This window comes from Saimiri boliviensis, chromosome 4 (assembly GCF_048565385.1).
Source record: "Saimiri boliviensis isolate mSaiBol1 chromosome 4, mSaiBol1.pri, whole genome shotgun sequence".
Lineage (NCBI taxonomy): Eukaryota > Metazoa > Chordata > Mammalia > Primates > Cebidae > Saimiri > Saimiri boliviensis.
The window spans coordinates 86,215,737-86,234,077 of NC_133452.1; the positions used below are offsets into that span (position 1 = coordinate 86,215,737).

The 18,341-nt window shown below is 39.6% G+C and overlaps 1 protein-coding gene and 1 pseudogene across 1 annotated transcript in view; one reads left to right on the plus strand and one right to left on the minus strand.

Moving 5' to 3' along the window:
- The window catches only part of IBTK (inhibitor of Bruton tyrosine kinase), an 86,340-nt gene that overhangs the window by 1,804 nt on the left and 66,195 nt on the right, over nt 1-18,341 (plus strand). The window contains exons 2-3 of the mRNA XM_003922980.3: nt 3,966-4,650; nt 16,536-16,632. Coding sequence (XP_003923029.1) covers nt 4,330-4,650; nt 16,536-16,632 — 418 coding nt within the window. The 5' untranslated portion in view covers nt 3,966-4,329. The remainder of the gene's footprint in view (nt 1-3,965; nt 4,651-16,535; nt 16,633-18,341) is intronic.
- LOC101042638 (succinyl-CoA:3-ketoacid coenzyme A transferase 1, mitochondrial pseudogene) lies at nt 12,392-14,000 on the minus strand (annotated as a pseudogene).

Consider the following 18,341-nt stretch of genomic DNA (forward strand, 5'->3'; position numbering starts at 1 on the left):
GAAATGGGGATTATATCTATGTAGAGCACTATATATAATGTATAAAAGAAAATTTCATCTGTAATTTTTGTTTCTTCTGTTGTTTAGGTTTGTTTTGCTTTTCTCACTTCCAAAGTATTGACACCTTACTGTTCTTCCGAGTTTCCATATCTGTTATCTGAGCCAAAATTACCTAACCACATCTTGTCAGTTCAAGATCCTAAGTATGTCTTTGGATGGCCTGCCTTTTTTTTTTTTTTTTTTCCTCCTCTCTCTAAGGAAAGGCACATAAGGCTGTTCAAAATCCAGTCTATTCTGTCTTCTGAATTATTTAGAAATTTTGGAATGGGCCAAGATGATTCTAGTTCTTTTATTTTTACTATCCCCTCTGCCTCAAATGTGCTCTCACCCAGAATTTATCAGGCAAACGCATATGGTACTCTTTTTTTTTTTTTTTTTTTTTTTTTTTTGAGAAAGAGTCTTGCCTTGCCCAGTCATCCAGGCTGGAGTGCAGTGGCATGATCTTGGCTCTCTGCAGCCTCGACTAACCAGTCTCAAGTGATCCTCCCACCTCAGCCTCCAGAGTAACTGAGACTACAGGGATGTGCCACTACAACTAATTTATGTATATATATATATGTATTCTTTTTTTCTTTTTTCTTTTTTGTAGAGACAGGTTTCACCATGTTGCCCAGACTGATTTCAGACTCCTGGGTTCAAGTGATTTACCTGCCTCAGCCTCCCAAAGTGTTGGGACTGCAGGCATGACTCACTGTGCCTGGCTGGTACTCACATTTTAAGGCTTAGTTTATGCATAGTTTATACATTGCCTGTAGAAGTCTTCCCTATTCCTGTGTGTCACTTGTTTTATCTTGACCGTAGGTTTATAATCATGACATGTTTTAGTTACTTGCATGAATAAAATTAGTCTCTTCTACCACACTGTGACCCTTTGATGATGGGAACCGTGTAATAGATCATAAGTTTTGTTCAGTCGGTACATATGTTAAACTAGCTATGCATCCACCTGAGTATTATCCATTAACCTGTATTTCATTTTATCTAAGATATTTAGATCCTAATTATTTTTGTATTTCCAATGCCTTGTGATCCTACTGTGGATGCGCTGAAGAAGACAGTATAGTGCAGCAGAAATAGCATGGACCTCATTAAACAGATCTGTGTTTGAAGTCTGACTCCCTCTTTTACTGGTGGTATGATTTGGGTGGTTTACTTGTCCTGTCTGATGTAAAGCATTCCATATGTATTAGGTATTTAAATGTTTATTTCTTTTGCTTTATTCCCCTTCAATAAGCAGTTTTTGAATACGTAGATAAGAAGTACAATAGGCGTTAGAAATATGGGCCTGGAATTTGGGAGAAATATGTGAGCAAGAGACAGATTTGGGGATTTATAATCATGTGTAGGGTAGAGTTAAAAGCATGAAAAGGGTTGAAACTATCTAGGGAGAATATGAAGTTAGAGGACTGAGGATAGAACATTTGAGAGAAACCCAGCATTAGAAGGCCAGGGGAAGCGATAATGCCCTAGGAATAAGTGGTTGAGAGAGAGATCCCATGCTTAAATGCTTCTGTGACTTCCTGCCCTTCCAGGATCGATCTCTCTCTCTCTCTCTTTCTCTCTCTCTCTCTTTTGAGTTGGAGTTTCACTGTTGTTGCCCAGGCTGGAATACAATGGCGTGATCTCAGCTCATGCAACCTCAGCCTCCCAGGTTCAAGTGATTCTACTGCCTCAGCCTCCCAAAGTGCTGGGATTACAGGCTCCTGCCACCACACCCAGCTAATTTTTGTATTTTTAGTAGAGGTGAAGTTTCATCATGTTAGCCAGACTGGTCTTGAACTCCTGACCTCAGGTGATCTGCCTGCCTGGGCCTCCCAAAGTGCTGGGTTTACAGGCATGAGCCACCATGCCTGGCTCAGGATCTCTTTTAGACTGCTTAAGGGAAGCAGATTTTAAAGACATAAAGCAAGGAAGATAGATAAGAATTGAAAATATCCAAAAGCAGGTGATCTGCCTGCCTGGGCCTCCCAAAGTGCTGGGTTTACAGGCATGAGCCACCATGCCTGGCTCAGGATCTCTTTTAGATTGCTTAAGGGAAGCAGGTTTTAAAGACATAAAGCAAGGAAGTAAGATAAGAATTGAAAATATCCAAAAGCGTTTGATAATTTGGAGGTCTTTAGTAACTTTAGCAATAATGGTTTCTTTGGAGAAGTAGTAACAGTGATAATGAAGCTCAAACATGGATTTTGGAATTAAAATGTATTGTCTTTTTGTGACTGAATATACAGTAGTAATGAAAACTATTATTTTCTGTAGTTTTTAGTGCCAGGTACCATATTAGGTAGTTTCATTTTTCATTATAGTAACACTGTGAGGTGGGTGGATTGTCTCTATTTTCAGATGAAGAAATGACTTGGAGAGATCATGGAATTTTTTAGTTACTTAACTGATAACAGCTGACATTGCTATATTTGAATCTGTATATGTAAAACTCTAAGAAACCCTAGCTCTTAATCACTTCCATATTTATGTTCATAGTATTCTGTAGGTGCTGCTTTCTGTGTATGAGAGTATGGAATGCCTTTTATATTTAATATTCTTTTTTCCCCTTTAGATGTTTATATATGCTAATGAATTATATATATGTATATATATATATATATATATATATATATATTAGGGAATTCTCTTCTGTTGTATCTTAATTCTTTAATGTAAGGTTTGAGTGATCCACCAAAAAGTAGTTCCTTCCAGGTAATATACATACACTGAAAATAGAAAGATGGTGGGGTTTTAGAGCTTTAAAAGAATGAAAATTAACTGGATGGACTATTTTACAACATATAATAATCCCTACTTATCCAAAGACAAATTCTAAAACTCCCAGTGGATGCCTGAAATTGAAGCTAGTACTGGACCCTATATTTTCCTATGTTTTTTCAATCTGATATCTAAGAGGGCTACTCAGTGACTATAGGGTTGGTAGCATGTACAGTATGGCAATGCTGGACAAATGGATGATTCATGTCTCAGGCAAGGTGGAGTGGTTTGGAGTGGGACAATATGAGATTTCATCATTCTGCTCAGAATGGCATGCAATTTAAAACATAAATTGCTTATTTCTAAAATTTTTATTTAATATTTGTGGATGAGGTTGATTGTGGTTAATAGAAACCATGGAAAGAAAGCAAATGGATAATGGGAAATACTGTATCACGTTTTCCATTTTTAACCTTTTAAACTACTTGAGGTTTGGTATCTGTTTTTCTCTTTGCTACCATTTTTATTTGTTTTATTTATTTATTTATTTTGGTTCAAATCAACATTTTAAGGGGGGAGTGATTTTTATGAGGACTGTATATCAAATTACAGAATGTATAGACTAGAAGAAACAGATTTGGAGCTGTTAGGTTGGTGCAAAAGTGATTGTGGGTTTCGCCATTGAAAGTAATGGCCATTACTTTTAGAGTTTTGGTTATTGTTGTGTTGGTGGTGATGATATAGTTTTAGGGGTATAAGTTTGGGATGGGATTCTTAGAAAGATGGTAGATTTGAGCATATTTATGGCTTGTGGGGACATACCTACTAGAGTGTAAAAATACAGCATAGAAGGAATGAAGGACTGGAAAGAAAGAAAGAGAAACTCCAGAGCACAACCAATATAGATTAACTTTAAACATGAGAGTGGAAGATGGAATAAGGATGACTGGTATAAATATAGGTACCGTAAATAGGAAAGATTGACAGATTTAAGGAAAAAAGGGAATTAATCCATTTATGCCGGAGGTTGCAAATTTTTTTGTGGAAAAAGCAGATCTTGGTGATGACTTTGAGCAGTAGGATATAAAAAACTCCCACAAGTTTAGTATTCCAATAAATATGGAGGTAGTTGTGTTCTAAAGCACTTAAAGAGAGTGAGAAACAGATTTTGAATTTTTATTTTCTCTTTTCTCCTTCTCTTATAGGTCACCCTTGCAATTATGGATATTTAAAAGAATCAGACAGTGTGGAGGGGGAGTTCCCCTCCTCACTCCCCCTTGGTGCTTGCCTCCAGGAATAATTTTGAAACTGTGGAATTTTTTTAAATGAGGAACTTGTATTTGATATAAACTTGACAGAGCTGTTTATAATTTTTTTCATTTAAGTGCCAAAAAATTGTATAAAGATATATAGTTTTATACTATTGTCACGAGGATTTAAATTATCCTAAAAAGGTCATTTATTCTCTGTAACTCTTCCTCAATTAGCACCTTTGTGTCCTGGCTTTTTCATTTTTTGAAATTAATTTTATCTAATGATTCTGAAGTCAGTGATATAAAAACAATTAGGATGAATTCACCCATGCCTGACTGTACATCAAAGTGTCGATCCCTGAAGCATGCTTTGGATATCCTTTCTGTGGTAACAAAGGGGAGTGAAAACCAGATTAAGGCCTTTCTCTCCAGTCACTGTTGCAATGCTGCAACTATCAAGGATGTTTTTGGCAGGAATGCCCTCCACCTTGTTTCCTCCTGTGGAAAGAAAGGAGTGTTAGATTGGCTTATTCAGAAAGGAGTGGATCTGTTGGTGAAAGACAAAGAGTCAGGATGGACAGCACTACACAGAAGCATTTTTTATGGACATATTGATTGTGTTTGGTCTCTACTGAAGGTAAGTGTTATTTGTTTATTTTAAACATATTTAGTCTGGAATATGTTTTTCTTAATCATTTTCATACATCCTACATACTTTTTGGAAAAGATTTGTATTTTTTTTTTCACTTGTTTGCTATCTCTTACTACTATAACTCATGTTTGGAATTAAAATTTCATGTATCGTTTTTACTTAACTTTTTGTGATGTAAAATTTAAAATGTTTATCAAAGCTTACTATGTATAATGAACTGTTGGCCAATTTTGTATTATTTATACATCTCATATCATTTTGAACTAAATTCCATACATCATTTAATGAGCCTTATATATTATTAAAAGAGAAACTTTACATTAAATAAGCAAAATTTATTTGAGCACAGAATAATTTATGAATCGGGCAACATTCAGAACCAGAAGAGGCTCAGAGAGCTGTGCTGCAGCCTGAGCAGTGAGCTTTTATAGGCTAATGCAGAAGAAAGACAAAGAAAATATATTTAATTGGTTAGAGTGAAAAGACTCTAGGTAGAGGTTGGTTGGTGGTTTCTGATTGGTAAAGACTTTCTGATTGGTAAAGTAGTTTCATTTTACTGTTTACTGGCCTTCTATTTGCTTACGTGTAAACTGCCCCAGTCTAATTTCCCAGTTGAAATTTTCATAACAGTGGCTTTTAGTGTTTAAAAAAATATGGTTTATTCTTAAATATCTGTATTACTAACTTTAAAAGGACACTAGTTGTTCAACATTATTTAGGAATTGTGTTTTTAAGTAGTATGTTCATTTCTTGTTTAGTTAGCATATGGTATTTATAGTTCTAAAGAAACTGATAAGGCTGGATGTAGTGGGTTATGTTGTAATCTTAGCACTTTGGGTGGCTGAGGTTGGGTTAATCACTTGAGGTTATGAGTTCAAGACTAGCCTGACCAACATAGTGAAACCCCATTTTTACTAAAAATACAAAAATTAGCCAGGTGTGATGGTGTGTGCTTGTAGTCTCAGCTACTTAGGAGGCTGAGGCCTGAGAATTGCTAGAGCCCAGGAGTTGAAGGCTGTAGTTTGCCAAGATCATGCCACTGCACTCCAGCCTAGGTGACAGGGCGAGACTGTCTCAAAAAAAGAAATTGATGGCTGGGCGTGGTGGCTCATCTCTGTAATCCCAGCACTCTGGGAGGCGTTGGCAAGTGAATCGCCTGTGGTCAGGAGTTCAAAATCAGCCAGACCAACATGATGAAACCCAGTCTCTACTAAAAACACAAAAATTGGGCCGGGCGTGGTGGCTCATGCCTGTAATCCAAGCATTTTGAGGGCCAAGGTGGGTAGATCACCTGAGATCGGGAGTTCAAAACCAGCCTGACCAACATGGTAAAACCCCATCTTTAAAAAAAACAAAACCCAAAAATTACTAGCTGGGTGTGGTGGCACATGCCTGTAATCCTAGTTACTTGGGAGGGTGAGGCAGGAGAATTGTTTGAACCCGGGAGGCAGAGGTTTCGGTAAGCTGAGGTTACATCACTACTCTTCAGCTTGGGCGACAGAACAAGACTCTGTCTCAAAAAACAAAATTGATCATTAAAATTGTTTAATTTATATTAAGTTTTCTTTCTAGTAGATTACGTGTGTTGTACTGAATAGGCAAATAGTGAAGTGTTTTGAGATACACCCCAATGTCATTTCACTAATGAATGCAAATTACAAACTCACTGTCAGAAGTCATGAGTTTTAAATTTAACAATTTTTTTTTTGAGGCGGAGCCTCACTCTGTCGCCCAGGCTGGAGCACAGAGGTGCGATCTCAGCTCACTGCATCCTCCGCCTCCCCGGTTCAGGCTATTCTCCTGCCTCAGCCTTCCGAGTAGCTGGGATTACAGGCCTGTGCTTGGCTTATTTTTGTATTTTTAGTAGAGACGGGGTTTCCCCATGTTGGCCTGGCTGGTCTTGAACTCCTGACCTCCAGTGATATGCCCGCCTCAGCCTCCCAAAGTGCAGGGATTATAGGCATGAGCCACCGCGTCCATCCTTAAATTTAACAATTTTTTTTGGATGGGCATTTTGTCATACAAGTTTGTGGAGGACACAGAAAAGAACAAAACAGTTCCGATCCGTAAGGAACTTGTAGTCAAGTTAAGAAGCTTACCTTCAGTGTCTTCACTTAATTTTGACTTAAAAAATATTTCTGTAGAGGCTTTTATGTGGTAACATTTACTGATCAGAAGAATTTTTATTATATAGTAATAGTAAAATATTCTTTTTTGGAGTTAAACTCTGCTGATCTGCTACTACTACTTACTGAATCATGTTGGACAAATTATTGAATCTTGAACCTCAGTTTTATCTATAAAAAGAGAATAATAATAGTACTTTTCTTGCTTTTTTCCCCCAGGGACTATCCATGAAGAAAAGCATTTCTAAGTTTGTTAATGGTAGAGTTTATTTCTCTTATATCTGAAACCTTGCGGCATCTATTTAGTTCCCTTATTGCAATTATAGGGAAAGCTAGGTTAGTAAGAGTTAAAGCATCTGTCACCTCCATTCTTACCCCTTTCCATCTGTGAAACCTTGGCTTTGTTGTTTTCAGTTTCTGCTGGAAAATTGGATGACTGCCAACCCTGTCGAGCTTGAGAAGGTCCCTGAGTTTGGGTTTCCTGCCATCCTAGGGGTTGCCATTCAGGTGTTAGCATTTAGGGCTACAGTTTGAAATAGTTATGGTCTGGACTGAATTTTGGTCCTTTCCTCCCTTTGGGATTTTATTGCCCCATGGAAATCCTCAATCACTCTAACCACCTTGGCTCATAGAAGCCAGGGAATTGTGCCTGGGCCACCTTGCCCTTAGCTTGACTGTCTTATTAGCATCAGAGCTCTGCTGATCAGTGATAGCTATATAACAGTGGATGAATTCTACTGATAAGTTTTCCCCTAAATCCTCTTTTGACCATTCAGCATTCTCGTGTTGGTAGACTGTTTTTGTTCAGCTTAGTTTTTTTCCTTTGACCTAACACTTCTTGAATTGGAAGGGATGCAGTGATAGGTGTTTTCATGTCAGTTCCATCTCTTATGCTGGCTGTAGTACTTCAGGTATTAATGGATTATCGGGAAGAAACCACACACATTTTAACTGGATTTGCATTTGATAAAACTTTGCAGCTATAACATTTCTAAATTGCACAGTAAAATTGTCAGTTCCTGATTGCCAAAGTTATAAAAAACCTTAGCAGAAACTTGTTGCCTACAAAAAGCTGGAATAGAGACATTTTATCTTGTGCAGGTTTTTTTTTTTTTTTGGCTTTTAGATTCCATGACAGGATGCATGGGTGGTAAAGACTGTGCTTGTGGGGTCCTGCTGTATCTGTTGTTGCTATACCATTGCTCTTTTATACTGGCGGTTTATTTATTATTCTGGAATAACTTGCTTTAGTTTTTCCCATTTGTAAACAGAAGACTTAACAGAATCCTAGGTTATGTGGATTAAATGATATACTGTCTGTGAAGCATTTGGAACAAATATTTTTTGAGTGCCGGATATGTGCCAGGCAGTAATCCAGGTGCTAGGGATGTTGGAATGAACAAGACAGAATCTCTTCTTAAACGTTTAAGTTTTTACTCTACGAGGGGGAGATAAACCAAAACCACAATGGCTGGGAATAGTGGCTCACACCTGTAATTCTAGCACTTTGGGCGGCCAAGGCAGGCAGATCACCTGAGGTCAGGAATTGGAGACCAGCCTGGCTAACATGGCAAACCCTCATATCTACTAAAAATACAAAACGTAGCCGGGTGTAGTGATACATGCCTGTAATCCCAGCTACTCGGGAGGCTGAGGTAGGAGAATTGCTTGAACCCAGATGGTGGAGGTTGTAGTGCCAAGGTCATGTCACTGAACTTCAGCCCGGGCAACAGAACAAGACTCCGTCTTAAAAAAAAAAAAAGGAATGAACAAATAGGAAAATACTTAATAAATGTTGATGTATTTAGAGTTCTTTTTTCGTGTTATGGTAACCACCTATGGTAACATAAGCAAAAGCTATTGAAGGGGTATCAGATACCTCACAGAATAGAGAAACAGGCCATAAACAATTAACTAAATTATAAGTAAGGAAATATTCCTCAAACTAAAATAGAGTAAGTATAAACTAAATATAATAAACAATTAAAATTTTGTGTCCCTACTTCCCCAGATAACTTAATTTTTTTTTTTTTTTTTTGAGATGGTATTTAATTCTTGTTGCCCAGGCTGGAGTGCAATGGCATGATCTTGGCTCACTGCAACCTCTGCCGCCTGGATTCAAGTGATTATGCTGCCTCAGCCTCCCAAGTAGCTGGGATTACAGGCATGTGCCACCATGCCTGGCTAATTTTGTATTTTTAATTTTATATTTCTAATATTTTTACCATGTTGATCAGGCTGGTCTTAAACCCCTGACTTCAGGTGATCCACATGCCTTGGCCTCTCAAAGTGCTGGGATTACAGGTTTTGAGCCACTGTGCCCAGTCCCCAACCCTGATAATTAAATAGCAGGACTAGTAGTCTATTAAAATGATTCCTGGCTTATGATATTATAACAGTGTCTTTTGAATATCAAATAATGCTTATTTTTCTTTTTTCTCTAGTAGGAGGGCATCTGGCTAGTTTATTAGAGTACTGTGTGATCAAACCTTTATAAATAATAGACTTGAGACCAGGCGTGGTGACTCATGCCTGTAATCCCAGCTGTTTGGGATACTGAGGTATGCTACCAGTCACCTGAGGTCAGGAGTTTGAGAGCAGCCTGGCCAACATGGTGAGACCCCATCTCTACTGAAAATATAAAAATTAGCTGGATATGGTGGCATACGCCTGTAATCCCAGCTACTCAAGAGACTGAGAAAGGATAGTCACTTGTACCTGGGAGGTAGAGGTTGCAGTGAGCTGAGATTGTGCCACTGCACTCTAGTCTGGATGACAAGAGGAAAGCCCTGTCTCAAAAAAAAAAAAAAAAAAAAAATAGATGACATGAAAGAAGGAGAGGAGAATACAACTCTCTTCTGTCCCCCTGGAAAATATGTAGTCTCAAGATATTTTGTCGGGGCAGGGTTTAAGGAAGGGCAAGCATCAGGAAAAGTAGCTAATACATGCTGGGCTTAATACCTAGGTGATGGTTTCATAGGTGCAGCTATGCACACATTTACCTGTGTAGCCATGGCGCACTTTTACCTGTTTAACAAACCTGCATATCCTGCACATGTGTCTTGGAACTTCAGAGGTACTTACTGTGATCCTAACTTTCTTGGCAGTATGGGGGTGACAGTAGTCAGAGAGATATATTCACCTTAGTTCATTCACCTTAGCTCATAACCAGTTCGAAAAGATTGGTGCATCAGATGACCACTTCATGTCATCTTGACTTCATCCCTTTTTTGTTTTTGTTTTTTGAGATGGAGTCTCGTTCTGTTACCAGGCTGGAGTGCAGTGGTGCGATCTCGGCTCACTGCAGTCTCCACCTTCCATGTTCAAGCGATTCTCCTGCCTCAGCCTCCCGAGTAGCTGGGACTGCAGGCACACATCACTGCACCCAACCAATTTTTCTATTTTTAGTAGAGACGGGGTTTTACCATGTTGGCCAAGATGGTCTTGATCTCCTGACCTCATGATCTGCCCACCTCGGTCTCCCAAAGTGCTGGGATTACAGGCGTGAGCTACCACACCCGGTTTCATCTCTTATTCTAACCATAGCTGTAGTGTCCAGTTGTGCATAGGCTGTTAGCAGCATTGTGTAGGTATAACCTGTACGTGTTCCTGGCATGTACCGTATGCTTCTTATTTTATGCTTCTGTGCTTGCATTCATGCATAGCCAACCGAAAGTACAAGAAAAGTTAGGCCCCTGTAGAGCAATAATTGTACAGTTATTCTGTGACATACTGTATAAGGCTATTAGAATGTCCTGTCAATGTCATGCACAAGTATCCATATCATTGTATTGATTTTCCCTCTTTCCTTAATTTACTCTCCTGATCACTTGCTACTACTTCATAGGATCTCTTCTCAAGTATATTACCTGCATGCAAATCTTTTATCTTATGCTCTGCTTTTGGGGAAGAAAGTCAAAACTTTCCTATATTTTCTGATAGACACCTCAAATAGGGTTACCACTGTTTTGTACTAGACTATCTGGGTAAAATCAATCTGTTCCTTATAGAGCATTGGCATGAAATGTTCAGGCTTATAAACTTATTTTATACTTAGATGCTTTTAATAGGCTTATGAATGAATTTACCTATTTTGGGGTGAATAGAGAGAGTTTATTAGTAATCTGTTGCTTTGAGGCAGGAGGATCATTTTGCCTTTTTTTTTTCATTAAAATATATTTATTGAGCATCTCTCCCACATCTCATCAATGAATAGAATTTGTAGAAGTATAAATTAAAAAGTAAAGATTTTAATAACTGAAAATCCTATCTCAAGCCTTGTCCTCTTGGTTTCTCTCTTTTTAATTAATTAATTTTTTCTTTTTTAAAGAATTGAGACAGGGTCTCGCTATATTGTCCAGGCTGGTCTTGAACACCTGGCCTCAAACAATCCTCCAGCTTCTACCTCCCAAATTTCTGGGATTACAGGCATGAACCACTATACCTGTCCCTGTGTTCCTCTCAACACACTTGAATTGATCAGACTCTGGCATTCAGACTGTGAAAATCCATTTCCAAAATTTGAATAGTCAACAGTAGCATACTTCTCCCTCAAGATGCTCTTATACGATAAGCTCCCACATGACCATATGTAGAGATACAATGATTCCTATAATTTCTTTCTTTTTTTTTTTTTTTTGAGATGGAGTCGTGCACTGTTGCCCAGGCTGGAGTGCAATGGCACAATCTTGATTCACTACAACCTCTGCCTTGCAGGTTCAAGCAATTCTCCTACCTCAGTCTCTTGAGCAGCTAAGATTATAACATGACAGCATGTAACCTGGAAGACTGGGCAAAGGAGCTGATTATTTCATTGATGTGGGAAAACCAGGACACATTTTTTTGTTTGTTTATTTTGACAGAGGTTCTTGCTCTGTTGCCCAGGCAAGTGGTAAAATTTTAGCTAACTGCAGCCTTGACCTCCTGGGCTCAAGCGATCTTCCCACCTCAGCCTCACAAGTAGCTGGGACTATGGGCACACACCACTATGCCTGGATAATTTTTTTATTTTTTGTAGAGACAAGATTTCACTATGTTGCCCAGAATGATCTAGAACTCCCGGGCTCAAGCAGTCCTCCCTCCCTAACCTCCCAAAGTCCTGGGATTACAGGCATGAACCCAGGATGCTTTTTTTTTTTTTTAATGCTCCTTTTTCTTTTTATTAAAATGTCACAGCATGCCTAGAGAACAATTTATATGGCTGCGTAAAGCCTGAAACACTAGAAGAAAACTAACCAAAAACCACTTGTTAAATACACAATTATAATTATTGATGTCCTTTCAATTAAATCCTGGTTTTTTTTTTTTTTTTAAGACGGAGTTTTACTCTTGTTACCCAGGCTGGAGTGCAATGGCGCGATCTCAGCTCACCGCAACCTCCGCCTCCTGGGCTCAGGCAATTCTCCTGCCTCAGCCTCCTGAGTAGCTGGGATTACAGGCACACACCACCACGCCCAGCTAGTTTTTTTGTATTTTTAGTAGAGACGGGGTTTCACCATGTTGACCAGGATGGTCTTGATCTCTCGGCCTCGTGATCCACCCGCCTCGGCCTCCCAAAGTGCTGGGATTACAGGCTTGAGCCACCGCGCCCGGCCAAATCCTGTGTTTTTAAAATGAAAAACACGCAGCCTGGTACAAATATCCACATTTCAATTTGCCATCTGCTGCATTGACATGAGTTTTGGTGAAACTGCAAAATCATACCCAGTACTCTTTTGTATGTCATCCACTGTCAGGCCTTCCCAGAGCTCAGAGTCAGCCCTTTCTTCTTGTCCACATCAAACATAGCCTTTTCAGTAATAATCCAGTTGACACATTGCTTTCCAGTCAATGGTAATGTAAATTTTCCATGATTTTATGTGCATTTCCCTTTGCAGAGTGCTCCATGTTGACCACCACTTTGGTTTTGGTACTGGACACTAAATCCATAGCACCTCCCATTCCTTTCACCATCTTCCCAGGTATCATCCAGTTGGCTAGGTCACCATATTTGGAAACTTGCATTGCTCCTAGCATTGTTAGATCGACATGTCCCCCTCTAATCATTGCAAATGATTCATTGCCAGAGAAAAAAGAGGCTCCTAGAACAGTAACTGTTTCCTTGCCCGCATTGATTAGATCTGCATCAGCTTCATGTCCTGGATATGGACGCAAACTCAGAACTCCATTTTCACTTTGAAGGTGAACAGTCACATTTGGACTGATAAAGTTGCTGGCCAGGAGAGGGATTCCTATGCGCAAATTAGCATACATGCCATCCTCAAACTCAAGAGCGGCCCTCTTGATGATTCGTTACTTTAGGTCATCTCCAGGTTTAGCAGATTTGGCTTCTCCATCTCCCTCTTTCCGGATTGATAAACGCTCAATTCTTTTCTCATATTTTTCTCCCTTTATAAGGTGATGTACATAAATCTGTGGAATATGGATGTCTTCTGGAGCAAATGCTCCAAATATCCATAATTTCTTCAACCTCTACCACCGTGGTTTCTGCAGCTTTCCACACTGGCAAGTTAAAGTTCCTTGCACTTTTCCTGAAAATCACGTTTATTCCTGCTCGGTCTGCCTTCTAAGCTTTCACCAAAGCAAAATCCCCTGTAATTGCTTCCTCCAAAATAAAGTGCTGACCGTCGAACTCCCTCACCTCTCTTGGCTTACTGGCAATGGCAACACTGCCACCTTTGTTGTATTTGATGGGCGATCCTCCTTCTTGTACCAAGGTCCCATACCCTGTGGGGGTATAAAATGCAGGAACTCCAGCCCCACCTGCACAGATCCTCTCTGCAAGTGTGCCCTGTGGTGTCAGTTCCACTTCTAATTCACCAGATAAGTACTATCGTTCAAATTCTGCATTTTCTCCCACTTAAGAAGAAACCATACGTTTTATCTGATTGGACCGAAGCAAAAGGCCCAAACCAAAGTAGTCAGCCCTTGCATTGTTGCTGACTGCAGTTAGTCCTTTTACTCCAGTTTTTTGTAAAGCACCTATAAGGTTCTCTGGAATTCCACATAGCCAGAAACCACCAACCAGAATGGTTGCACTATCAGCGATGTCTTTTACAGCTTCCCCTGGATCTGTATAAAACTTAGTATGTTATGGCAATGAGCACCGGTAGAAAAGGAGCAAACACATCCCTTATACCAGGCTCCCCCGGATCCGCAGGCAGAGGTGCAGAGCTGAAGCTCAGAGGAGAGGAGTTTGAGAGCCACCATCTTTGGGCCGGGAGGCAGGAGGAGGCTGGAGCGCCTGTGTTAGTGTTGGTCCCAGGATGCGATTCTATAGGCTTGTCAAGTGATGCTTGTTCAATTTCCAAGTGTCCTTCCTCATATTGACCAAAGTGATTACCCGGGAAGTGTGGGTCCTCGTAGAAGCGGGAGAAGCGATCCACCATTTTGCGGACGTCACTCTGTCAGGATGATGCTCTACAGTTCGCTCATTCGCTCCTTCCCTCCTGCGACACCCGCCCCTCCCCGGTTCTCCGCCGCCTCTCACGCCCCCCAGCTGAGGGAGGGTGTTAGAATTCATGTCCTGACTGGAGCCTGGTCGTGCAAGGCGGACACATCCCTTTTGTCTCAAGTAACCCAAACGGCATTCCAACATGTTACCATTAGAAGTTAAAACCTTCATTGTTCATTGCAGTCTATAAGTACCTAGGTAAACTATGTGTGTATAGGCAGTGATGACTTAAACTAGTTAAAATGGGTAAGTCTAAGTAAACGTTGAAATACTCAAACTGTAAGCAAATATTAAAAGTTATTCTTGAAAAAGAGTTCATTTTATATTTAAAAAACTATCATGAAGTAACAATCTGAATTGAACATTGCTGTATTTTTATATCATGTTTAAAAAGACACAAAGAGAAAAGTGTGCTGATAGGGATGGGGTGTACTAACTGCCTTACGTAAGTGAGACAGAAAACATTTTGTGTTTGAATTTGAATTGTGGGTATTACAAATTGCAAATTACTTTAAATTTCCTCCTAAAACACACATACATAGACACACCTACTATGTACTCATAACGATTAAATAAAACATAGAAACACTCAGATTCGATTTTAGATACAGTCTAACTATATGTGAATTACAGGAGGCCACAACTAAACAATGATAGAAAATTTAAGTAGACAGATAAGAAAATATGTATTACACATATAGGAATAAAAGAATATGTCCAGGCGCGGTAGCTCATGCCTGTAATCCCAGTACTTTGGGAGGCTGAGACGGACAGATCACTTGAGGTCAGGAGTTTGAGATCTGCCTGGCCAACGTGGTGAAACCCTGTCTCTACCAAAAATACAAAAAATTAGCCGGTGTAGTGGTACACGTCTGTAGTCCCAGCTATTTGGGAGGCTGATGCAGGAGAATCACTTGAACCTGGGAGACAGAGATTGCAGTGAGCCAAGATTACACCACTGCATTCCAGCTTGGGTGACAGAGCAAGACTGTCTCAAAAACAAAAAAATGAAAGAATATAATTGTCTTAATATCAGTAATAGATATAGTAGAATTTAAGATGAAAAGAGATGAGATGTGGATGATTGCATTATAAAGATTAAATCCTAATATAAATATTGTACTGCCATTGTCTTGAAATCTTTATAGTTATTATGTGTAAAGACCTGGAGTATGGCTCTTTATTTTATTTATTTATTCATTCATTCATTCATTCATTCATTCATTCAGGTGGAGTTTCTCTCTTGTCGCCCAGCCTGGAGTACAGTGGAGCAATCTCAGCTCACTGCAACCTCCTCCTCCTGGGTTCAGGTGATTCTCCTGCCTGAGCCTCCTGAGTAGCTGGGATTTCAAATGTACGCCACCACACCCAGCTAATTTTTGTAGTTTTACTAGGGACGAGGTTTTACCATGTTAACCAGGCTGGTGTGGAACGCCTGACCTCAGGTTATCTGCCCACCTCCCAAAGTGCTGGGATTACAAGTGTGAGCCATCATGCCTTGCAAAGTATGGCTCTCTATTATTTATTTATTTATTTATTTTATATTTGTACTTAAGGAGTTAGATTCTGCTTTTGTGTATTTATTTATTTTTTGAGACAGAGTCTTGCACTGTCGCCCAGGCTGGAGTGCAGTGGCGCGATCTTGGCTCATTGCAACCTCCACTTCCTGGATTCAAGTCATTCCCTTGCCTCAGCCTCCCACATAGCTTGCATTACAGGTGCCCGCTACCATGCCCAGCTAATTTTTTGTATTTTTAGTAGATAAGGGGTTTTACTGTGTTGGCTGGGCTGGTCTCAAACTCCTGACCTCATGATCTGCCCACCTTGGCCTCCCAAAGCGCTGGGATTACAGCCTTGAGTCCCTGCGTCCAGCTGAGTATGGCTGTTTAAATGTGAAAAGAGTTATATGTTTATGTACACGTGCGCCTCCACACAGACACAGACCCAGACCTAGGGACTTACAGGCATCAGACATGCTTCACCATCAAAAATGTTCACATGCAGTTAATTTTTATTTAAAATTTACCTTTCTTATTTCTTTACATTTTCTGGTCCTTCCTTATTCCAGCAAGAATTGGATATTTGATTTTTCTTATTCTCTTCAGTATGTGAAAGAAAAATGTATGTGAGTATGAGAGATAATTGTTACTAATTTTTTTTCAGTGTACTTATGGGCTTGATCATCTGACTTTTTTGTTTATTATATATAAAAATAGGAAGTTACTGATTATAGGTAATTGGTAAAATATATATATTTATGTGTGTTTTTCTTTTTTTTGTTGTTGTTTTAGCATGGTGTCAGTCTGTATATTCAAGATAAAGAAGGCTTGTCAGCTTTGGATCTTGTAATGAAGGATAGACCAACTCATGTAGTATTCAAGAATACTGGTAAGAAAATTTGACAAATGGGCCAGATATGGTGGCTCACACCTGTAATCCCAGCACTTTGGTAGGCTGAGGCGGGTGGATCACTTGAGGTCATGAGTTCGAGACCAGCCTGACCAACATGGTAAAACCCCTTCTCTGCTGAAAATGCAAAAATTAGCCAGATGTGGTGGTGAGCACCTGTAATCCTAGCTACTTGGGAGGCTGAGGCAGGAAAATCGCTTGAACCCAGGATGCGGAGGTTGCAGTGAGCCAAGATCGTGCCATCGCACTCCAGCCTAGGTGACAGAGCAAGACTGTCTCAAAAAAAAAAAAAAAAAAAAAGATTTTACAGAGGTATTCCATTAGGGTACAGCTTAGCTCAGAAAATATTAATGAAATTTTATTCTTATTAAAGTGGTGGGAAAGATTTATTTGGTGTGGATATCTGCCAAGAAATTCTACTTTGGTCTATGTTGGATATTTTTTGTTTCATATTCAGAACACTTTTATTTTGCATTTTAAAATTTCAGTCCATATTTATGTCTATAAAAGTACAATCTAAAATGAGAAGACTGTTAAAATTGTAACTACTGTGAAGTAATTGATGTATATCCAGAAAGTAACATCAGCATTTGAGGTAGAGGAAAAAATGAATGGAAATTAGTATTCTTTTTGTTGTTGTTGAGCAGGGTCTCTGGAAATTATTATTATTATTTTTGTTGTTGTTGAGATAGGATCTTGCTTTGTCAGTCAGGCTGGAATGCAGTGGCACAAACACGGCTCATTGCAACCTCAACCTTCTGAGCTTAAGCCATCCTCTCACTCCAGCCCCCCCAAGAAGCTGGGAATACAGACACATTCCGGCATGCTCAGTTAATTTTTGTATTTTTTATAGAGATGAGGTTTTGCCGTGTTGACCAGGCTGATCTGGAACTCCTGAACTCACGTTATCCTCCTGCCTCAGCCTCACAAAGTGCTGGGAATACAGGTGTGAGTCACTATGCCCAGCCAAATTTTTTTTTTTTAAAAGACAGAGTCTCACTCTGTAGCCCAGGCTGGAGTGCAGTGGTTTAATTTTGGTTCACTACAGCTCCTGCCTCCCGGGTTCAGCGATTTTTCTGCCTCAGCCTCCTGAGTAGCTGGGAATACAGGCGCCTGCCACCACACGAGGCTATTATTTTTTTGTTTTATCGGTAGAGACAGTTTTCATCGTATTGGCCAGGCTGGTCTTGAACTCCTGACTTCTCTATCTGCCTGCCTCATCCTCCCAAAGTGCTGGGATTACGGCCATGAGCCACCACACCTGGCCCCAGTTACTGTTTTATTCACACATTCTCAGTTTCACTAATCCCTACAGTTTGTTTGCTCTCTGAGATTTGGAAGTGGGAATTGGCAGAAAAGAAAGATTTAATTGGGGCACTATACAGTTTGCATTTAACTAGTGAGCAAGCTAAGTAAGGGTACATTCTGTATTTTTACTTCTTCCCTGAATACTGCATTGCAGGTAACAGTGGTAACTCCATTATAGGACTTTATCTTCTAAAATAAAAATGAAGATTTATATCATGAACTTAGCTGTGATTTTTATTCCAGTTTAATGGAGATCACTTTAATCACTAGTATGATTTTGTGTCTATGAAATACAATGTATTGAAAGTTAGTGTTCCTGTACAAACAGTAATATCACATTTGCTACATTTAGAACCTCTATGTGTGTGGATTAATAATAT